Source organism: Carassius auratus, unplaced genomic scaffold (assembly GCF_003368295.1).
Source record: "Carassius auratus strain Wakin unplaced genomic scaffold, ASM336829v1 scaf_tig00041688, whole genome shotgun sequence".
Taxonomy (NCBI): domain Eukaryota; kingdom Metazoa; phylum Chordata; class Actinopteri; order Cypriniformes; family Cyprinidae; genus Carassius; species Carassius auratus.
In genome coordinates this window covers 81,383-106,757 of record NW_020526669.1, presented here as the reverse complement: position 1 = coordinate 106,757, position 25,375 = coordinate 81,383, and the positions used below count along the sequence as shown (strand labels likewise).

The 25,375-nt window shown below is 38.1% G+C and overlaps 1 protein-coding gene across 1 annotated transcript; it reads right to left on the bottom strand.

The window, feature by feature from the left end:
• Window positions 1-1,341: 1,341 nt before the first annotated feature.
• Window positions 1,342-23,778, bottom strand: LOC113085492 (glypican-6-like; the record flags this gene model as incomplete). The annotated part of the gene is made up of 10 exons (XM_026255165.1): window positions 23,527-23,778; window positions 22,950-23,108; window positions 13,282-13,416; window positions 13,033-13,208; window positions 8,530-8,610; window positions 6,320-6,485; window positions 6,086-6,216; window positions 2,264-2,407; window positions 1,592-1,728; window positions 1,342-1,514 (listed from the first exon to the last, which is right to left on the bottom strand). Coding segments are annotated over exons 1-10 (1,432 nt in total), but the record flags the coding sequence as incomplete, so codon positions are not given.
• Between the last annotated feature and the right edge of the window lie 1,597 nt (window positions 23,779-25,375).

Sequence of the window (25,375 nt, the reverse complement as noted above, 5' to 3'; positions counted from 1 at the left end):
GCTTTTAATATATCCAACACAGGAGATATCCACCATGGAGCACAGAGGTAGGCACACGTTAGTAGCAAATGCAAATGCAAATGTTCACAAGTGAGGACAAGTGAGTTAGTCACAAGTGAGAAGACCCGACCAAACAGAACTGAAGGACAAGGCTTATGTACAACAGATAATGGGGAAACACAGGTGGATGGAATAACTAAATTAACAGGGACATGGAACACATGAGGAAGATAATAGACACCTGGGAACTAATCAACCTAAACACGGAAGACAGAAACTGGGTCACGGGCAAAAACAAGCTAAATGAGTCCAGGTGTGTGACAACGGGATAATGAGTATTTGATAATTAGTAATTAACATCTGGATGGCAAATCTACACACATGCTGACATACAGTTGTTTTGGAATAAGCTGTATTTCTGCCTGGATCAGTGTTATTTTACTATCATTAAGATACTATTATAGTTTTTATTAATACTTTGAATTAGTTTTTATTTAATTGTGTTCCTTTTCATTTAGTTTATGTCTGTAATCTTTCAGTTTTTTATATCTGTATAGGTTTTTCGAATTTTTTATTTCAGTTTTATTTTAAGTAACAGAATTTGTTTATGCATTGAGTTTATGTAAATGATGTCAGTTATGGGGAAATCATGGCCTAGTGGTTAGAGACTGGTTAGAGTCCCGGGCCGGCAATACCATGACTTAGGTGCCCTTGAGCAAGACACTGAACACCCAACTGCTCCCTGGGTGCTGCAGCATAAATGGCTGCCCACTGCTCCGGGTGTGTGCTCACAGTGTGTATGTGTGTGTGTACACTTTGGATGGGTTATAATACAGAGCACGAATTCTGAGTATGGGTCACCACAGAGCACGAATTCTGAGTATGGGTCACCACAGAGCACGAATTCTGAGTATGGGTCACCACACTTGGTTGAATGTCACTTTCACTTATGTACAAAAATAAATAGTAAGCTCAAGCTGAATGTAAATCCGTTATGACATGTATTTTAATTATTATTGTAATATTTTTATTTATTGTTAATAAAGCTTTTGTACAAAAATATCTAACTAGTCAAACATTTCAAAAAAATAATTTTAAACCTTTGTTTTAACTGCACAAAGACAAACAGCACTTTTACATATTCAAGGAAAATCAGATTTCTTGTGCACTAAAATATGATAGAAAACCCTACTGATTTACTGCGTTCATTGAATCATTTATGTGTAACTGTCTAAACTGCATGAGCACACTTCAGCTGAATGATACGGTTTACCCACTTTATCTTAACGTTGTTACTTTCTGAACAGACAGACATGGAGATAAAAGCATGGAAACACTCACTGTTGATGAGATCCATATCTCGTCCGTTCTGAGCATGTTTCAGCCTGTTTACAGCCACTCGCAGCTCCATGATTAACTGCCGTGTTTTCACATCTGGCCGGGTAACGTCCACCTCCATCTCTGGATTATTAATCTGATTCACCAAACCATCAGCAGTAACAGACGGCAGGTATCTACAAAACACACACGCATAAATTTGACTCGTCACACATACTTTAGCCTTCAGGAGTGTCAGGATCCAGTCTCCCACCTGCCGCGTGTCTGTCCGTTCCAGCAGCGATCCTCATTAGTCACATCAGCTGTCTTGCGTTCATCATTACATATGGTGTGAGGCAGCGCTACCCAGAATCCTTTCATGGGCCGGAGACGCTCCTGCAGCTCCTCCACCTGATCACAGCCATCCATTAGTTATCATTATCAACACAACACTGGCCATCATTCAGTTCAGTGAAATCACCCATTAGAAAAATATCAATCAAATGAATATGTATGATTCAGCTTGATTAAAGTCAGTCTCCCAAGCCAGACCGAATCAAAGTTTGTTGGAATTGAAAGCAGATTAAACAGTCTCATTTTCTCTGCATTTGCCAGTTAGTGTGTGCAAAGTAAAAAAATGTTCTGATATCTGGAATTCGGGTAGGATTTAATCAAACTGTGTTTAATAAGAACATCTGTAATGCTACAATAAACCTTCAACAGATAACTATTTACACAAATGCCTGGATAATTAAGGGAGTTCATTTTATTCATATTTGAAAAGTTTAAGGGCCTTTTTTTTCTTTTTTTTTAATTCGTTTTTTTTTTTTTTACAAACCCATGCATGTATGAAATTTCTTAGTTGGCCAAATTGTCATTATGATTTTTAGTCAGTGCCCTGCAGATTTTCCCAGTGGTTGGGTTGGGTTTTGCTAATGCATCTCACCAGTCGGTCCAGGTTTGTTCCTAATGCGGTGGTGGGTTTCTCCTCAGCGCTGTAAGTCCTGAAGGCTCTCTTGCCGTCTCTCTCTTTGGACGAGCGTTTATTTCTGGCTGGAGTTGGCCTAGGGATCCCACAGCCCTGAAAGACCTGAAACCAACACAAGCACACAAAAACAGCACTTTAGCTCATCCAGTCTCATGGAAAGATTAATACCTGTACGGCAGAAATGCTTCAACACACACAGCCCAGCTTCATTCAACATCAGTGCAACTCTCTTCTCAAGCTGGACATGCTTCAGCAAATAGGGCTGCAAATGATGACCTCTGTTGATTATTTCTTCAAATAATCAGATAAAAATAGATATGAAACAGTCACTTTGTCATGACCAGTGTATACACACTGTTATATTCAAATCCAGTTATACTGTGTGTTGTTATCCCTCACAGTTTTTAGCAGTGCTGGGGGAAACACTTAACGCAAGTTAAGTCATCAGATTACAATTACATTAATTGTATATTTACAAGAAAATATGAGTTACCTTTTTAAATAAATAACACAATTATTTTGTTTTCCCGTTTCTTGACTGACAGCTCTCCTGTCTGGTGTTAAGAGAATCAGGAGTGAAGCAAGAGATGGAGAACTTTCTTCAGCCTGAGCTTATTTCATTTCTCTTTTGGTGTGAAAGAGCCTACAGTTGCCAAAAATATAACTTTTGGGCTTTACTATAAAAAAAAATTATAAACATTTTTATGAAGTAAAAATTTCCCCAATACTGGTTTTACTTTCATAAATTAACATTAATGGTAATACATGTAGAATTTAAAACTATCCAACAACAAATATTTCAGCAGTTTTTATTCTTGTTTTACACTAATTGTGCTCTGGCTGTCTGAGATGCTTTCAGTCTAGTGAAACGAGAGTCACATGCTGCATACAAATACTTGTGTGTACAATTTTGACAATTGCTGAAAATGTAATTTGTGCGCTGAAGAAAACATGCCTCAAGCGAACTTATGCATCTGTTTGAATATGGTCTGTGATTTTTCTACTTTTCTACTAGCTAGGTCTGCTATTTGATAGCTTTCCTTAGAAAGCCACATTTGTAGCATTTGTAAAATTGCATTTTTCCATCTCAAAACTATATCTAAATTAAGGCCTATGCTCTCAATATCAAATGCAGAAATGTAATTCCATGCATTTATGACCTCACGGTTAGACTATTGTAATGCTTTATTGGGTGGTTGTTCTGCACGCTTAGTAAACAAACTACAGCTAGTCCAAAATGCAGCAGCAAGAGTTCTTACTAGAACCAGGAAGTATGACCATATTAGCCCGGTCCTGTCCACACTGCACTGGCTCCCTATCAAACATTGTAAAGATTTTAAAATATTGCTTATTACTTATAAAGCCCAGAATGGTTTAGCACCTCAGTATTTGAATGAGCTCCTTTTACATTATACTCCTCTACGTCCGCTACGTTCTCTCATCGGCCTCATTCAGGACAGTGACGAGACTGCTTACAAACAGCAGGTAAGAGAGCTGTCTGGTGCACTCTCAACAACCTGGAGCTTAACACACTCAAAACAGTGGAGATGATCGTGGACTTCAGGAGAAACCCCCCTGCACTCCCCCCACTCACCATCATGAACAGCACTGTGACTGCAGTGGAGTCATTCAGGTTCCTGGGCACCACTATCTCTCAGGACCTGAAGTGGGACATTCACAATGACTCCATCGTGAAAAAGCCCCAGCAGAGGTTGTACTTCCTTCGCCAGCTGAGGAAGTTTAACCTGCCACAAGAGCTGCTGAAACAGTTCTACTCCACCATCATTGAATCCATCCTCTGCACTTCAGTAACTGTCTGGTTCAGCTCAGCTTCTAAATCTGACCTCAGAAGACTACAGAGAGTAGTCCGGACTGCTGAGCGAATCATCGGTACAACCCTCCCTTCTATTCAAGAACTGTACTTATCCAGAGTGAGAAAAAGGGCTGTTAAAATCACTCTGGACCCCTCACATCCAGCACACTCCATCTCTGAACTGTTGCCATCTGGTCGACGCTACAGAGCACTGAGCACTAGAACGACCAGACACAGGACCAGTTTCTTCCCTCAGGCAATCCATCTAATGAACAGCTGACAATAACTGCGAACACACTACACTTTATATTTATATACACATACACTTATTTATCTAACACACATACTTAGTATACACTTAAATTTTTCACATAATATACATGTACATACATAACTGCATTTTGTAATATACCTGCCTACAATTGTCAATTTGTATATTGTCATTCACTATCTACTTATTTGTATTTTTTATTCTTTTATTATGGGTTTTATGTTCTGTCGCTGTCATTCTGTTGTACTGCGGAGCTTCTGTCACGAAAACAAATTCCTCGTATGTGTAAACATACCTGGCAATAAAGCTCATTCTGATAAAGCTCATTCTGAAAACTCAGTGTGGCGAGTGGGGCGAGGCCGAGAGGCGTGGGAACGAGGAGTGAGGCCAGGTGTAGTGATTGGAGATGAGCTACACCTGCGCCCCGCCGCCAGTATCGAGTCCCACGTAGGAGATGGAAGGATATAAAACTGGAGTAACGACCGTGAAGGACGAGAGAGGACCAGGCCTGGGACATTAGTTTAATGTTTGTGCTTTTTATTTGTGCGCGTCAGTCGCCGTGAGGGGCTGACGCGCTGTTTTGTTTATTTATTTTGGATATTAAAATGAGTTTTGAGTGTCGCGCCGGTTCCCGCCTCCTTCTTCCCGATGATTAGGAAGTTTTTATCGTTACACTCAGGCAATTTGATAATACCTAGAATATCAAAATCAACTGCGGGCGGCAGATCGTTTTCCTATTTGGCCCCTAAACTCTGTAATAACCTACCTAACATTGTTCGGGAGGCAGACACACTCTTGCAGTTTAAATCTAGATTAAAGACCCATCTCTTTAACCTGGCATACACATAACATACTAATATGCTTTTAATATCCAAATCCGTTACAGGATTTTTAGGCTGCATTAATTAGGTAAACCGGAACCGGGAACACTTCCCATGACACCCGATGTACTTGCTACATCATTAGAAGAATGGCATCTACGCTAATATTTGTCTGTTTCTCTCTTATTCCGAGGTCACCGTAGCCACCAGATCCAGTCTGTGTCCAGATCAGAGGGTCACTGCAGTCACCCGGATCCAGTACGTATCCAGACCAGATGGTGGATCAGCACCTAGAAAGGACCTCTACATCCCTGAAAGACAGCAGAGACCAGGACAACTAGAGCCCAGATACAGATCCCCTGTAAAGACCTTGTCTCAGAGGAGCACCAGGACAAGACCACAGGAAACAGATGATTCTTCTGCACAATCTGACTTTGCTGCAGTCTGGAATTGAACTACTGGTTTCGTCTGGTCAGAGGAGAACTGACCCCAACTGAGCCTGGTTTCTCCCAAGGTTTTTTTCTCCATTCTGTCACCGATGGAGTTTCGGTTCCTTGCCGCTGTCGCCTCTGGCTTGCTTAGTTGGGGTCACTTCATCTACAGTGATATCGTTGACTTGATTGCAAATAAATGCACAGACACCATTTAAACTGAACAGAGATGACATCACTGAATTCAATGATGAACTACCTTTAACTGTCATTCTGCATTATTGACACACTGTTTTCCTAATGAATGTTGTTCAGTTGCTTTGACACAATGTATTTTGTTTAAAGCACTATATAAATAAAGGTGACTTGACTTAAGCTGTTCTCCCATTTTGTTTAAATTGATCACACGTCACTGTGTGTCTGGGCATGTTATGAATGTTTTACCTTTGCAGAAATTGTAATGCTGTTCTCCTGCATGTACATGATTCCTTCAGACACCTTCACTGCGATGGAGTCTGCGGCCAACTCGAAATGAAATGGCCCACCAAGTTTCTCCACCACTGCCGTCAGCACGTCTGTGGGTTAATCAGATTCACACTTAAAAACTGACATCATACTTCACTTCCACACATAAAGGAACGCGCTGTTCTCTCATGATTTTTGGTTCTTCTTTCTCACCAATAAAGTTGTTCCATTCAAAGTCTAATTCAACCTGATTGGCCAGGCAGCCCTTCATGACGTTCAGGCACAGCGAATGACAGGGCTTGAGGGAAGGAAGTCCACGACACAGTGGACAAAACCACTGCCGCATTAATGCCCGAATACACTCTGATCTTACCATCAACTAGAGACACACACACAAAAAAAAAAATAAGAAGAGCTCAATTAACCAACATAACACGGCATAACACATCCAAGAGAATATACAAACATCACATCCAAAATCATTTATCCATTTTATTTGATGGGATGAGCTTATTATTTTTATAGGTGCCCTGCATCAGTTTCTCTTAATGGGTTTATAATAGTCCTGGAGGGATGCTGTCCTGTAGAGTTAATAAAAATAAAAATGTCCCAATAAAAATCAACTGAAACAGCTAATCAAGCTCTTACTAGACATGCTAGAAACTTCCTGTCAGGTGTGTTGAGGCAGCTATAGCTGAACTCTGCAGGACACCGGGTCTCCAGGACCCCTGGTTTAGAATGATTGGAATTTTGTGTGTAAATATTAAATAAATTGCTCATTACTTAGTCAAGTCAATTCACACTTTATAAAAATAAATCATCAACAAGTGTTGACATTTCCCAACCACAGCAGTAATGACTTTATGAACTACTTTACTTCTAAAATCAATACTATTAGAGATAAAATTGCAACCATTCAGCCGTCAGCTACAGTATCACATCAGACAGTGCTCTATAGACCCCCTGAGGAACAGTTCCACTCATTCTCTACTATAGGAGAGGAAGAATTGTATAAACTTGTTAAATCATCTAAACCAACAACATGTATGTTAGACCCTATACCATCTAAGCTCCTAAAAGAGGTGCTTCCAGAAGACATAGATCCTCTTCTGACTATTATTAATTCCTCATTGTCATTAGGATATGTCCCCAAAACCTTCAAACTGGCTGTTATTAAGCCTCTCGTCAAAAAAACACAACTTGACAACAAATAACTCCATTCTGTCACTGATGGAGTTTTGGTTTCTTGCCGCTGTCTCTTATGGCTTGTTTAGTTGGGGACACTTCATTTACAACGATATCGTTGAAATGATTACAAATGATTGCACGGATACCATTTAAATTGAACTGAGCTGAATGATGAGATCAATTAATTCAATGATGAACTGCCTTTAACTGTCATCTTGCATTATTGACACACGGTTTTACTAATTAATGTTGTTCTGTTGCTTTGAGACAATCTTTTTTGTTTAAAGCGCTATATAAATAAAGGTGGCTTGACTTGATGTCTATAGCATTTATACAGTAGCAGCTTCATAGAGATCAGCAGGAATTTAAATAAATCATGGAAACTCAATTCAGTTCAAGAGCAAACTTTAAACTCCACTGATCTCAATTAGGGCTGAGGAACTTTTACTTTTTTTCCCCGTCTATTTCAGAGTATGTACAAAGAGCTTAATTATTTTTTTACTTTTTAAACATTACATAAATAAATATTAAAATTAAACATTATGTAAACATTATTATATGAACATGAATTGTCTTTTTGTAAAGATGCTTTGTATGGAGCCCCTAATTGGAACATGGTGGTGGAAAAAGTATTTTTCAAATCTCTCTTGCAAAACGTTTGCTTTCTCAAACTATATGAGCTACTCCACTGTGAACGAACAGAGCTGTATTAAACACTGCAGGCTGTGAAGTAAACAGGAAGTATTTGTCCAAACTCAACTGGTTTTGGAAAAAAATGTTAAAAATGTGAAAAAAAAGATGTCTTCCCACCCCATATTATTTCCACCATCAATGTCCCTTTAGGAAAAACTCCCTACAATTGAACATCAAAAATAATACCAATGTAAAAATTGTTGTCATGCTAATAAAATGCCTGAAAAGTGAGTGTGAACGAGACCCGGCCTGTTACCTGTTATTGAAACTCACTTGCCCAGTGACCACTAACCAGTTTCTGACTGGCTCTGCTTTCACATAAAAACAAAATACAATTGTTTTTTTTTTTTGTTTTTTTTGTCAAACCAGTCAAAATCAGAGCAGTTCTCCACTTGAATCAAACAAAATCGAATGGCTCTGTCATGGTGTTGTGTTGTTGCAGTTGTGAGAAGCAGTTTGAGCACTGCTCAGATCTTTTGTGATTAGTTATTTTATTTATTAGTTTGCTATTAATACAGAAGTAGTGAGTCACATTTATGCACCTTTGTTGCCTTGTTCACTATGTCTCTTCCAGCAGCCAAACTCTGAACCAACGACCGTGCGGCTGTTAGCGCTCGTGACACCTGCCATTCACAACAAAGAGAGATGTTGATGATTGCAGTAATGATGAGACACAAAGCATAAAGTTTTCATTACTGCTTTAATTCGATGACAATAATGATTTCACCTCATAAAAATGTTAATGAAACAGAGGAACATTTACTTTGGAATAATTTTCAGAGTGATTTTTTATATTTGACTAAAGCTGAATATGAACATTGCTGCCTTTTGTAGAACTGCTCACAGCTGACCTACACTCACTTCAAAATTTGACAAAATTATTAAGCATAGAACCATTGACAGCCAATTAGAAACTATCCAGCTTTAAAAAGCTTGACCATTTAAAGTGGTGGACAACACAATTATTGTAATAAACAGAATGATATGGATGTTAATAAAGTTATCATTATAGTTATTCATTTGGTATCAACAGGTATCAACATCTTACAGTTGAAAGGGATGTTTTCCAATCCCTTCCTCTTTTATTATAAAATTAATATGTTATAATAGTTTTCTTAAAAGTGTATCTGTTCTAGTAATCATGTTTCAGGCAATGTCTAGATTTGGATTGAGTCAGAAATACAGTAAAGGTGTTTACTCATTTATTCTGGCTTTCAGAGAATAAATATGTATTTGTATTGTAGGAATTAATTTAAATCTGTATATAATCAAATGTTATATTTTATACAAAAAAGGAGTAATCAGTTAGTACTTTGTTCTTATATATTTTGTTATACGGTTCTCCAATTATACCCATATGAGACACGTGAAGACCAGTGCAGTACATGCATCCACTAACTTCAACTCCAATGACATATGCTTAATGTAATGATTATTTACATAGTAAGTAAGATAGTTTATAGCAACATTAATGGTTTATGGTTTCTCTCAAGAGTTTTTTTCTCCATTTCTGTCATCCATGGAGCTTTGGTTTCTTTGGCTTGTTTAGTTGGGGACACTTGACTGATTGCACAGACACTATTGATGAGAGTTGAACTGGATGATCACTGAATCATCAATGAACTGACCTTAACTGAAAAATGACTCTTTGTTAATATCTTCTTGAATTATTGACTCTGTAAAGCTACTATGTCACAATCAGTATTGTATAAAGAGCTTTACAAATAAAAATGACTTAAGTTGACTTCTGATAGTTGCTTACAAATGGAACTTTGTGTCACCAAGATGCAGTCTTTAAAGGGTTAGCTCACCCAAAAATGACAATTCTGTCTTTACTCACCCTCATGTATATTCAAACATATAAGACATTTACATTTAACATTTAATCACTTGGCAAATGCTTTTATCCAAAGTGACTTATAAACGAGAACAATAGAAGCAATCAGACAAACGAGAGAACAACAACAGTATACAAGTGCCATGACAAGTCTTAGTTATAGTAGCGCAGTACACATAGCTGTTTTTTTAAGAATAAACTAGAATAGAATAGGAAATTATAGAAAAGGTAAGTGCTTTTATTAGTTGGTAAAGTGCTGATGAAGAATATGTGTCTTTAGATGTTTTTTGAAAATGATTAAAGGCTCGAATTGAGGTTTGGGAGGTCATTCCACCAGCTGTGCACAGTCCAGGAAAAGGTCAGTGAGAGTGAATTTGAACCTCTTTGGGATGGCACCACAAGGCGTCGTTCTCTTGCAGAACGTAAACTTCTGGAGGGGACATAAGATTAAACTAGTGAGTTTAGGTATGTTGATGCCGTGCCAGTGGTCGTCTTGTAGGCAAGCATCAGTACCTTGAATTTGATGCGAGCGGCAACTGATAACCAGTCTAACCTGATGAGGAGAGGGAGAGGAGTAACGGGAGCTATTTTTGACTCATTGAAGAACATGCATTCTGGATCAGTTGCAGAGGCTTGATAGTACATGTAGGAAGGCCCGCCAGGAAAGCAGTCCAGTCTGGAGAGAACAAGAGCTTGGCTTGAAGTAGTGTGGCTTGCTCTGACAGGAAGGGTCTAATCTTCCTACTGTTGTTTAAAGCAAATCTGCAGGACTGGGTCGTATTAGCACTATGGTCTGTGAAGCTTAACTAATCATCAAGGACAACTCCTAGGTTTCTGGCTGTCCTAGAAGTAATTATCATTGACAGCTATACAGAACAACTGTGATTAAACAATGGGTTTGCTGTAACTACAAGCAGTTCTGTCTTTGTAAGGTTGAGCTGAAGGTTATGGTCCTTCATCCAGCTAGAAATGTCCCTCAGACAAGCTGCAATGCGAGCAGCTACCGTTGAATCATCCGGTTGGAATGAGAAGTAGAGTTGGGTGTCATCAGCATAGCAGTGAAATGACAAGCCATGCTTCTGAATGAGGTTCCTAATGATGTCATGTAGATGGAGAAGAGAAATGGTCCAAGCACTGAGCCTTGAGGAATCCCAGTAGCAAGAAATTGTGACTTAGAAATATCACCCCTCCAAGACCTATCTGAGAGGTAGGACTTAACCCACAGGAGTGCGGTTCCAGAGATGCCCATATTTCTGAGGGTGGATAGTAGAAGCTGGTGATTAACTGTGTCAAAAGCAGCAGACAGATCCAGCAAGAGGAGTACTAAGAATTTTGAAGGTCTTCAGTAAACAAGAGCAAGGAAGTCTCGGATGAGTGTCTGCTTTTGAAGCCAGATTGGTTCCTCTCAAGGAGGTTGTTCTGTGCAAGAAACACAGAGAGCTGTTTGAACACAACTCGCTCAAGTGTCTTTGCAATGAATGGATGAAGGAATACCAGTCTGTAGTTTTCTAAAAGTGTTGGATCTAGAGAGGGTTTCTTAAGCAGTGGGCTTGTCCGAGCCTGCTTAAATGCTGTGGGAAATGTACCAATGTGAGGAGAGGTGTTGATAATGTTTGTAAGAGAAGGTATGACTGAAGAAGAAATGGCCTGGAGGAGGGGAGTAAGACCTTCATTCATTTTATGAACACAAATTAAGATATTTTTGATGAAATCCAAGAGCTTTCTGACCCTTCATGAGGGTGAGTAATTAATGACAGATTTGTAATGTTAATTTATTAAAATCACAACCTGTAGAAAAGACATCAATATGACCATACGTGCTAGCGTGTCTGTAATCTAAGGCCTGGTTCACACGGAACGATTTTAAAATTGTCGGCCGATTTTCCAAACCTGAGAGACCCCACACACGGCGATAAAAAATCACGGGTCTAACAGTTTTGGTCGTTCCGTGTGTGGTGTGCAGCCACACGGCAATATCAACACATCACACACGAACCGATTTGACTCCCGAGAATTCCCAGGTCAGACGGCAAATCTCGCAAAATCCCTCGAGATCAAACGTGACTTCAGAGTAAACAATCATGGCGGACGAAGAGGACGCAGTGGCCGTAGTTTGTGGTTTGTTTTTAACGAAAAAAAAACATAAGGAAAACAAGAAAAGGCGATGGTCAAAGAGGTGGAGACAACACGAGCATGGACTAACGTTATACTTGCTACATCATGATATGGAGGAAAGTTGTTGTTTTATCTCATAGAAATGTTGTTACGTACTACACAGATTAATCGTTGAAATAAACGTTCATATATTCGTTTCCATGTACTCTGGTGGACTGCAGTTGTGGATGTAGTTATGCCAATCGACTTTATTTGTATTTGTTATATTATATACACCGGCTGTTTTGATTTCGTTTCCCGGTACTTACTTACTCACCGCGTCGTCACCTCGCTTTCTGATTGGCTACACGCCACAGTCCACAGGCTGCGTGACTGTTTGTCCTCGGGGGACACCACACACGAGAAGAAATCGGGCCAAATAAATCCAACATGTTGGATATCCCCGATTTGAGATCGGAGCGGTCCCGACGTTCTTCCGAGCAGAGGAGAGCGGTCTTAACACACCACACACGGCAGGAATATTTGATCAGATTTTTTTACGATAATCGGAGCATCCTAAGATTGTCGGAAGGGGTGAATCGGGGCTAAAATCGGCCTAATTATCCTGTCGTGTGAACCAGCCTTAAGTTAGTTGTATCCTGTATCCTTACTCATTTTTTAAAGCTTTGAAAGTGTGATGAACTCTTTCTTCAGTAAACTCTGTCAACTGACTGAACAAAATTTGACCCCTGGTTGTCATTTAGCATATCAGTGTCTATCTGTGGGATTTAACTGTAATTCCTCTACAAAGTCAGCTTGAGATCCTTGAATTTTTCACTTTCCAGTGTCATCAGAATCCAACAGAATTTCATATTTTGGAATAAGAAGAACAACAATATGTGATTTCATGATTAGATAATGTATCGTCATTTGCTCTCTGAATAAGAAATTTATAAGAATATATATATATATATATATATATATATATATATATATATATATATATATATATATATATATATATATATATATATATTTTTTTTTTTTTTTTTTTTTTACACATTTCTTTGTCTTGGTCATACAATGAAAAACACACACGCATGTAATAAGTTACCTGAATGTACAGTTTATGTGGAACATCTCCAAATGGCCGTAGTTGCTCTGCGTGTTTGCTGACACACTCCAGATAGTCCTCGCTGAACTGATACTGAGGGTTAATCAGAGCGAACACACGCTCAACTAGTCCTGCCCAGAAATCAGAGAGCACCTCGGCCAGACTCACTCTGCCCCCTGCACACACACACATACACACTTCAGCAGTTTGTCCAGAATCACACAGGTGCCACTCCACAAACACACTGACCTGTGTAGAAGCGCCGCAGGTCTGAGAACAGCTGTTTGAAGATAAGAGCGTTCTGCGTGTACAGATGACCGTAAGTCTGCGTGAACATCTGATTCATGGATTTCTCTGCCACATCCATCATCTCCTGGAAAAACTCTGACAGTACAGGGATAGAAGCCAGATAAAAAGATCATTATCATTCATTCACAAAACGATGTAGCCACCGTGGCCTTAACCAGTGAAATTAAAGCATCTGCAAATGCTGATTTGAGATTTTAACAGATGAAATATATTTATTTTCACATTTTTGTAAAAATTATTTTATTGTGTTTTTTGTTCTGTCATCGTCATTCTGTTACACTGCAGAGCTTGTCATGAAAACAAATTCCTTGTATGTGTAAGCATACCTGGCAATAAAGCTCATTCTGATTCTGAAAGACTTCATTAAAATAGCTCCTGCACCACAAGCTGTGACCACCTCAGATGTCGTGAAGGTAGGAGTGATGCTAGGAGCTTTAAGTGCAAATAGAATTCCAGTTCCTAAACCATCAGTATTCAGCGGGCATCCATTGGAGTACAGTGACTGGAAACTTTTCTTAGAAACACTGATTGGCCAGAAGAACATTCAAGATAAAGAGAAGATCTACTACCTCTGTAGTAGGGCTGGGATAAACGATTATTTTTTAAATGATTAATCTAGCGATTATTTTTTCGATGCATCGATTAATCTAACGATTAATTTTTTCAGACCGATTCTATTTCGATTATCTCCCCATTAATTGTTAAAACTAACAATTTATACATGTTGATTTACATATCTGAATGAAAAAAACATGAATTCTTTAACATTATAATATGTGTTTATTGCTCTTAAAATTACAAAATAAAAGACTGACTAAGAATGCATTACTTTGCACTTGTATAGAGATTCAATAAAACATTGAAGCCTTGAAAACACATAGCTTACTGAAACAAGCTTACTGAACACATAGGGCCTAGCTTACTGAAAAAAAGCTCTTCTTTCAGATGAAAATAACAACAACTTGATGTCTAGCATTCAATAAAAAAGATCACCCAAAATACTTGTTTAGAGCAATTGAAAGAATACAGTAACCAATGTAAATTTGAGGGCTTTAAGCTAATACAGAGAGTGCTTTTCCCCAAAAAAAAAAAAAAAAAAAAAATGAAAATTAACAGGGGGAGCCAGCAGCCTGTCATGGAGAAAAAAAAAATCTCTGAATGGTCCACGTGAAACTTTGGCGTTCCGCCCTTTTTCTATCGTGTCTTATGATTTTGGTTAACCTGTTAGCCTGTACCAAAACGCACGAGGGAGGGAGGGAGGGAGGGAGAGACACAGCAAGACAGCAAGACAGCGCCCATGTAGTTTGAAGAATGCGAGTGCGCGAGCGCGTGTGAAACTTTGGTGTTTCGCCCTTTTTCTATCGTGTTTAATGATTTTGATTAATATGCATAAGGGAGAGAGAGCAAGAAGCGCTCGGGTTGTTTGAAGACTGTGAGTGCGCGCGCAGCCGGGGCTCTCTCTCGTACGCGCCCTGTCAGGTGCAGCAGTCATTCTATTCTACATCACTCACCGATCAAATAAGGCTTTGACAACCGCCAAAAAAAAAGATCAATGCAGAAAAAACCCTGGATTGGTTATATAACGTTGGACATAATGTTGATCCGGCCATGGCGTATATTCAGCGCACATGAGGTAAATGTTATGTAAACGTTTTTTGGAGAAATAAAAACAGGTCGACGAATCGATGCGCATATTTTGCGTCTACGTATTTTTCGTTGTCCCAGCCCTACTCTGTAGATATGCAAGTGGCCAAGTTAAGAAAGCACTCAATGGATATTTCTTACTTGAAACTCATTCTGCTTTTGCTGCTGCATGGGAAATTTTAGAGGAAACATATGGGAATCCATTCCCAATTGCAAAATCATATAGAGATAGAGGGCTCTAGAGACAGTTTTGAGCTCAGGTAATTTTTTTGTATTTCTTCATAGTTGTGAGATTGCCATGGTTTACATCAAGGCATTGGAAAATTATGATTGTAATTAGAACAGGAAGATTCTTTCAAAGTTACAGGAATGGTGAGATGGAATCGTGAGGTTATTGAAATGCACAAGGAGACTAACCAATTTCCCTCCTTCAGCCAGTTTGTCAAGTTTTTGAACAGAGTGGTAAAAATCACCTGCAATCCTGTTACATCCTTTCAAGCACTTAAACTAGGTTAGGTTGAAAATACAAAGTTTCAAAAAAGATGAGATAGCACCTCTCCAGGATTATGAAGTAGGTGTGCTCACCGGATATAACCGTTCATAAGCTGTCCTTCCAAGAGAAGTAGTTTTTGGTCAAGACCATGAGCCAACTGATCCTGGTTTCTCCCAAGGTTTTTTCTCCATTCTTTATATAAATAAAGGTGACTTGACTTGTGCCAATGTACTGACCTTGGATGGAACATTGTTGGTGACGGGAATCCTTATATAGACTCTGGCTACGCTATTGGAACCAGCAATCGCATAGTGGTTAAGCATGTGACACCAAGTATGGATTCTACGGTCAACCTTAAAACTCAAGTACACTATGCGAGTCTAATTAAAGTAGAATAAATTGGTCTTTCAGATAATAGTAATAATAGTCATTGAATCAGACTTCTCTGAAAGAGCTGGAAAAAACTGATCCTGTGCCCCAAGAAGATCTCAGGTTCTTGTTGATGTTGAGAGAAAATTTCACACGAAAGAGCAAAGGTCATTATGAAATGCCATTACCATTCAAAAAGAGTAAGTAAAGTGAGGTAAATTTCATTTATATACAGTCATGCCCACAAATATTGGCACCCTTGGCAAATATGATCAAAAAAGGCTGTGAAAATTCATCTGCATTGTTCGTCTGCATTTTTTATTGAAAAAATTCACAAGAATGTATCCTTTCATTGGATAAAAAGAATTTAAAACGGAGGGGAAATATCATTATGAAATTAATGTTTTTCTCACATACTCATTGGACACAATTATTGGCACCCCTAGAAATTCTTATGAGTAAAATATCTCTGAAGTATATTCCCATTCATATTCACAATTTTGAGCACTCCAGCATGATTATAAACACGAAATTATCCAGCCATTGCTTCCTGTTTCACAGAAATATAAAGTGGAGGGAAAACAAAGCCCAAATGCCCTTAATCATCCATCACAATCAAAAAAAACAAAGAATATATTTCTGATGTGCAGCAAAAGAAGATTGAGCTTCACAAATTGGTGAAGTGGCTTTAAGAAAAGAGCTAGAGCAGGTGACAATTCCCATTTCCACCATCAGGAAAATAAATTAAGAATTTCCAATCAACAGAAAATGTTAGAAAACTGCCTGGAAGAGGATGTGTGTCTATATTGTCCTAATGCACGGTGAGGAGGAGAGTTTGAGTGGCTAAAAACTCTCCAAGAATCACAGCTGGAGAATTGCAGAAAATAGTTGAGTTTCTGGTTCAGAAAACCTTTCAGAAAAAATTGTCAAACAGAACCTACATCACCACATGTTGTTTGGGAGGGTTTCAAGAAAAATTCTCCTAGCTGATCCAGAAACAAACTAAAGCATATTCAGTTATCAGCCAAGACTGGAACTTCAAATGGGACTGGCTTCTATGATCAGATGAAACTAAAAATGAGCTTTTTAGCAGTAAACACTCAAGATGGGTTTGGTGAAAACAGGGATAAAAAGTACCCCATGTGTACAATGAAATATACAGCTGTATTTTTTATGTTGTGGGCCTATATTTCTCCTGGATCTGGACATCTTGTTTAGACACATGGCATCATGGATTCTATTAAATACCAACAGATAAAAAAAATCAAAAAGTGGCTGACTCTGTTAGAAATCTTATAATGGGTCATGTTTGGATCATTCAACCGTACAATAATCCAAACACAAACCTCAAAAACAACACAGAAATGGGTCACTGAGCTCAAACCCAAGCTTCTGCTATAGCCCTTCCAGTCCTCTGACCTGAACCCTACAGAAAATGAGAGGAGTGAACTGAAGAGGAGAAGCTGGGAATCTGAAGGGTCTGGAGTGATTCTGGATGAAGGAATGGTCTCTGATCTCTTCAGGTGTTCTCTAACCTCATCAGGTGTTATAGGAGACAGTTTTGAGCTGTTAAACTGGCAAATGGAGGTTTAAAAAATAATTAAATAAAAGGGTGTCCTTAATTGTGGTCAATGTGTATTAGAGAAAAACATTTATTTCATAATATTTCCCCCCATTTTAAATTCTTATTATCCAATGAAAGGATACATTTCTGTGCATTTTTCAAATAAAACATCAGAAGGATTAACAATGCAGATTAATTTTCACAGCCTTATTTGATCATATTTACCAAGGGTGCCAATATTTGTGGGCATGACTGTAGCACATTAAACATGGCAAAGCTGAACAATGTAAAATAAAAAGAAGCAAACAGAACATATAATACAATAAAACAACAATGAAGTGAAATTAAAATGCTAAGGAGAAAAATAAGTTTTCAACCTTGATTGAAAAATTATAATGGAAGGTGCAAGGCAGCGGTCTAGAGGCAATTGGTTCCACAAACGGGCGGCAGTGACTGAAAAGGCTCTGTAACCCTTTCAAATGGGAACAAGGGACAGTTAAAAGAGCCCCGTCAACGGATCTTGAAAGTCTGGTAGACGGCAAAGGGATAATAATATCTTTAAGATAAGATGGAGCTTTATTGTTAAGAGCTTTAAAATCAAACAACAAAAACTTAAACTGATCTCTAAAATGTACTGGAAGCCATTGAAGAGAAGCTAAAAATTGGGGTGACATGGTCATATTTCTTTGCCCCAGTCAGCAGCTGCATTTTGTACCAACTGGAGGTGTGAAAGCAATGACTGAGGAAGACCTGAGTACAGTGAATTATAGTAATCTAAATGAGAAGTGATAAAAGCATGAATAATCTTCTCCAAATCCTGAAAAGACAAAAAGGATTTAAGTTTGGAGATGCCCTGTAACTGATAAAAACTGTTCCTAAAGACAGAATTGATTTGTTTGGACAAACATAATTCTGAGTCTGTGATAATACCCAGGTTTCTAAACTGTGAGGAAATGGAGGGGAAATTATTGACCATCACCTTAATAATATCCTTTCTCTTGGGAACCAAAAACAGTTGGAGGAAGTGTTATAACCATTTTTTAATATCTCAGAAACATTCCAGCAATGGTTGAATGGAATCACCAGCTTTTAGCAGGAGGTACAACTGTGTATCATTAACATATAAATGAAAATAAACATTGTGCTTCCTGATAATATCCCCCAGAGGTCGCATATATAAGTTAAAAAGAAGCAGTCCCAGAATATAACCCTGAGGTACTCCATTAATAATTGGGGAAGATGATGAGCAAAACTTGCCTAGCCCAACAGAAGAAGACCTATCTTTGAGATATGAGCTGAACCATAGTAAGTCTGAGCCCCTGATACCAATCAGATGTTCGGAACAGCAGATAAGAACATTATAATCCACAGTATCAAAGGCAGCGGTAAGATCCAGTAAAATCAATACCGCATTTTTACCAGCATCAGCTGCAACCAAAATATTATAGAACACTTTAAACAAATGTTATGAGCCAAAGTCATTTGTTGGTTGTTTCCATTCTGCCCTCTTGTGTTCTCTGTGCATGTTTGTTTCAGATGGGCGGTTCCTGGAGATAATTTATTGGAGTCTGCGATTGGTTCTCCTCTTCACCTGATCCAGATATAAGGACTGCCCCAAACACTCAATCGGGGCCATGATTGTGCCATCGTGTGTGACTCCATAGTTTGCTGTTTGCCTTGTTATTTGTTTGAATTTTTGAGTGTCTTACCAGAGAGATAGTGTTTTGGTGTATAAGATTGTGATTGTGTTCTGTGATAATTATATTGTATTGTTTTTTCTTTGCCTAAATTCTGTGATATTCCTGGTTAACTTGACCTACCCTTACGAAAAATAACCATGGTTTTACTATAGTAAAACTGTAGTAACCCATGGTTTTTTGGCGTGTTGACTACCATTTGTATAACCACAAATTTACTACAATAATACCATGGTTAAACTATGGTTAATTTAGCAAAACCATGGTTAATTTTTGATTACCATGGTTTAACTATAGTAACCATGGTTTTTTGGTTTTATTTGTAGTAAAACCATGGTTAATTTTCATAAGGGTAAGCCTGACTGACTACGATTCTGATTGTAAATTGTTTGCTGTTAACCTGTGTGTGTGTGTGTATATATATATATATATATATATATATATATATATATATATATATATATATATATATATATATATATATATATATACACACATACATACAGACACACACCTCTTGTAAACATTTTGTTAATCTTGGTTTTTGTTAAGTTGAGGGACGTAGGGGGTTAGACGCAATTTTATTTTGATATCTCTTTTCACATTGTTTTGGGTTTAGGGAGTCAGGTAAGTAACAGACTCTGTACTGTGATAAGTAGTGAAACCAGTTTGAAAATGTTCTAATATATTAGCTGCATTTAAGAATGTGATCAACTGTAATTACACAACTTTTCCCAAAAGCTTTAGAGAAAATAGATTCAAGAAAGATCATGTAAAATTTATGGATGACATTTCGCTTGGTGATGCGGAGAAGGTTCCTGAAGAAGAGATTGACAACAGTCCAGATTGTTATATTCCACATCATGGAGTCCACACAAACCAGGGAATATACGTGTAGTATATTTGACTGTTCTGCCAGGTTTCAGGGCACATCGCTCAATGTCCATCTGCTCACTGGTCCTGACTTAACCAATGCACTGGTAGGGTTCCTGTGCTCTTTGCGAAAGGGTATCATTGCAATCATGGGTGACATCAGAAAATGTTCCATCAGTTTCATGTGAAGGAAGATCAAAGATTTCCTGCAATTTCTGTGGTGGGAGAATGGAAATTGAGGTCACACTATCAGTCTACAGAATGGGACTTCACTTGTTTTGGAGCCGCCTTATCTCCTGGTAGTTGTAACTCTGGTCTGTAACATCTGCCAACTCAAGGGCATGGCCAGTATAATATGCCATATACACCATATGCTTCATTCAAATAAATTTCTATGTAGATGATGGTCTAAAAAGTGTTGAAACTGAGACAAAAGCCATCCAGCTTATAAAAGGATCAAGAGAACTTTGCTTCACGGGCAGGTTAAGACTCCACAAGTTTGTTTCTAACAGTCGAAGAGTGATGGAAACCATACCAGAAAAATAACATGCCACAGTTAATAGATCTGAATATGGCTTTGAGTAAATTCAGAGTTCAAGTAAAACCCAATCCTCTAACAAGAAGGGGTGTGCTTTCTACCGTGGCCTCAATGTATGAACCCCAAGGGTTTATGGGACCATTTGTTCTTTTGGGTAAACAAATACTCCAGAAAATGTGCAAAGAGAAAGTTAGTTGGGATGAGGATGTTCCAGAGAACTTGAAACCTCGGTGGGAGTCCTGGTCTAAAATGGAAATCAAGAAAGACTTCTTACCTTCCAATTTCGGCTAGATCACAATGTATGAGCGCCACCATTTTGCGGACACAAGTATTACTGGATATGATGAATGTACTTTCTTGCAAGAAATTAACAATCTAATAAAGTTAATTGCTGTTTGGTAATGGGAAAAGCAAGATTTCCACCAACCAAGGCTAGAACTTACAGCAGCACAGTCACAACAAGTGACACGCTCTGGAAAGAGCTAGACATTCATTATCTAAAGGAGTACTTTTGGACAGATTCTACAGTTATTCTTGGGTACATAAACAATGGCACCAGACAATTTCATGTGTTTGTATCCAATTGCATTCTGAGAATTAGATCCAGTACAAAGCCTGAATTGGCTTATGTTGCCTCTGAAAACAATCCGGCTGATCATGACTCCCGAGGTTTGACAGCAGAGCAATTTAAAACCTAAAAATTGTTCACAGGACCAAAGTTTCGTTGGCAAACGAAACTAACCGAAAGAGAATGCAAGTTGGGAGAAATTAAGGAAGATGATCCAAAGGTTCGCAGGGTTCTTGTGTTTAAAAATTTTGCAAAGGAGAGCATATAATTATTAGATCACCTACATAAATTCAACTGGTCAAGAGTTGTAAAGGCAGTTGCTAGACTGAAACATAAAATCAAAGAATTTAAAGATGTGAAGCAATTAACCAAAGAAAGTACAAGCCTGGAAGAAAACAAGGAAGAAGAACTTTTTATCATCAAGCTGGTTCAAAAGTAAGCATTCACAGATGAGATAAAGAAGTAAAGTAAGTAGTTAAAGTATGTAGTTGCTAAGACCCAAAAGAGTATGCTATACAAGTTAAATCCATTCTCAGACAAAGAAGGCATCCTGAGGGTCAGAGGATGCCGAAGTCAAGCTATGTTGCATCCATTCGTCAAGCATCCAGTAATACTTCCCAAGAATATTCACATCAGTTTTACTTAAGCACTTTCACTAATAGGTCCATCTTCAAGGACGTGGAATGACAATGAACGAACTGTGAACAAATGGATAGTGGATCCTGGGATGTAGCGTTTTGGTCTTATCACACAACTTTAAAATTTGTTCATTGCAGAAAGTATAGAAGGTTTGCAGAAGAACAAATATTGGGAGACTTACCGCAAGATAGAATGGAAACAACTCCACCTTTCACTTACACTGGTATTGACTGCTTTGGTCCAACATATATCAAAGAAGGAAGAAAGGAGCTCAAGAAATGTATTCTTTTACATACCCGTCTATGTTTAATGGCTATAAACATAGAGATGATTGATGACATGACCACTGATTTTTATTTTGAAATATCGATGGTTGTATTTAATAGCTAACTGCCTGCAAGGTTCACAGTTTCTGTAAGCAAGCCAGTGGCAAACACTGATGTTGAGCATGTATTCAATGGATGTCTCTTCTTGCAAGGGATTTAAACATAAGATTAAGGATTAAGACAATTTCTTTCATATAGCATGCAGCCAACAAGGTATTTTGCTTTATATTTGCTTTATGTTTGAATTTTGTGTTTGAAGATCTTACAATCTGTTAGTTTGGTAATGACCTAGATTTTAAGGCTTTAACGTTAATGTTATCTGTGTGCACCGGGGGTCTGAGAGTAATGCAATTTTAATTCTCTGTATGTGTGTACTGTACATGTGGAAGAATTGACAATAAAGCAGACTTGACTTTTATGTTTCATTAATATTAAAGTTCATGTGGTTTTGTATTCATTATTTCATTTTCATGGTGGATTTGGGGGAAAAGCCATCAAATAAACCAGCAGTACGGAAACCACTTGTGCCAGAGTATGCTTGAGGGCACTTACACTGAGGACTTTTGTGATAAGCTTAACAATTGAGGAGAGCTGAACTGGAAGATAACATCACTGAATTATCAATGAACTGACTTTAGCTAAAAAATTACTCTGTTATTGTCTTCTTGCATCATTGACAAACTAATTTCCTGTTTGACTCTGTAAAGCTGCTTTGGCACAATCAGTGATATATAACGTGCTATACATATAAAGAGGACGACTTTGGGACAGCAAAATAATCATCATTTAGGAAAAAAAATGCTGTAGTTTCTGTCTCATTGGCGCTGAATGAAGTTTCATAAGTGTAAAGATGTTTACATCACAGTCAGTCGTTCAAGTTCTCAATCAGACCCTCACCATCAAATTTGTGGTGTCTCTGGGTGAAGGTGGTGAGCAGGAACTGGCTGGTGTCCTGGACTGCAGACAGGAAGTCAGCTTCGCTCTGCTGTGCAAGCGTGTCCTCCATCAGACTGGAGCAGCAGGTGTAATCACGAGGACAAAGACGTAGGTGCTCACCTGCCAATCACAGCACACACATACACACACACAGATGACACACACACACACACACACAAAGTCAAATTCTGAATATCTTTGCACAAATACTATCTATTTTAATACATCTGTTTGCATATGTATACTTTTATATGAAATATCTAAATGATCAAAACACAGGAGAAATTAAACCTAACAAAAGAAAAATTTTCCACTGTGATCCGTTTACACTTTATTACATTATTTAGCTAATTAATTCCTACATTTCCTCCATTTCATTCACTTACATAATGTATATTTCTATATCGACTATTTCTGGACTGTAGGAAGTAATAATGTACATATGAAGAGGCAGATGACAGACGGGTGACTGACGGATCCAGCTTCAGTTAAAGCTCCATAAAGCCGCAGCCACACGGGCTCTGAGGGCTGATCTTACCGCTGATGTGTGTGTTTGGGGCGGTGTTCAGCCCGTGCTTCTCTCCGTACACCCGGCGAGACTCTCCGCAGCTCCGCGCTCCGCCCGCGACGCCCCACAGCGCGATCACGCACACCAACACCGTCATCATCTTCACAAACACCAAGTCAGTGAAAGTGGACACTTAATCTGTGATTGAACACGACACAACTCGAACCTGCTGCGTCTCAGCGGAGCCGCGTCTCTCTTTGTCCCGGGATGATCGTGCACGCGCGCTCGTTCACACACACACACACACACACACACACACACACACACACAGACAGAAAGAGAGAGAGAGAGAGTCTGAACAATAGAAATACACACACACCTTTTTCTCTTCGTTGGCTTTTTAGCAGCACGATACTTTTATTCAGCCAGATCAAACTATAATTTTGAGGGTTTAAAGATTAAATATAATATGCGTTTTGTCCTAAAAATCAAGATTGTAAATAATTGTGTATTAGAAGTGATTCAAAGGAGCCAAGGGCGTTATGCTCCTAACAACAAAAGCGCTGAGGTATTGGATTTCATTTGTCCTTTGTTTTGGAAACACTGGCAAACTTCTTATCCATATGATGAAATATCCAATTCTCAAGTATTTGTGAGTAAATTGATCATGTTAGTTAATGGCGCAGCTGAAACATTTGAATTAACTCACTTCTCACGTAAGACAAAGGTTATAGAAGAAAAATAAACATCATTCATACATAATAAGTATCAAATAAAAAAAAACGTGTAACACCTTTTTTAGAGCTGCACAAATAAAATGAATACTTTATGAGCGAGGTAGGGCAATAGTAAAAAGTTTATAAAATGATAAACATCACATTTATTTAAACCATTTTTCAGAAGATGAGTCAAAAATATAAATTATGATGTTTGCTGCGTAAGAATACAGGTCGATTTTCGCTTTGATCTGAACACAAACATCTGTTTTTTGCTATTATTTCAGTATGATAAACATGAAATAAACATCATGTTGTTGAAATCGCTGAACAGTAATAGATGACAAGTTTCGATACATATCCCCTTTTAAGACAACACATGAACGCACAATTATCTTAGATAACTCAATACTAATCATACACAACAGGTGTGTTTGAAGAACCCAATTAGCTGGATCATGATTAGCACGGTGATATCATCTTGGATGATCCGGCTAATTGGGTTCTTCGAACACACCTGTAACCCTAACCCTATAATTTAAAACGACACCTGACGAAAAAGTTGACCAATTTCTGGACTTTTATAAGGAAACAGCCAAGCAAACACAAAACTACATAGATGTTATAATAGATACATGAAACAGATAATAGATACATGTTTTTATTTTATTATAATTTTTTTTCATTATTCCCAATTATTTAGATTCGCAATTTACAATAGTTGTGCAGTCTTTACATTTTTATTTCAATGTGGAAATTATCTATTCATTTCATTTTATATTTGGACAGATTTGTTACGTAACCGCATTAATGAAAGTTTCTTAAGGGTCAATATCATGTTATCTTCATCTCCTGCGCTCCATCAAGCCACTCTTATAATCTCATCATCACTCAGAATAATGCACGGCTCTATTATCTGTATAGCATGTGTGTAAGACTCTAATACAATTATGTATGTAAGTAATAATTTTATGACAAAAAAACTGGCTGTCTATAGTAGGCTGTTATGGACTACACAGCATTTTTATATTATTTTAAGATATTTTTTTAATGATTATTATTTTAAATTATTGTCTCTGGAACAGTACGATACTCTTGTTATAAAGTAGCGGTGGTAGCAGACATATTTAGAGTATCAGTTCTGGTTGAAAAGAAGCGATCTA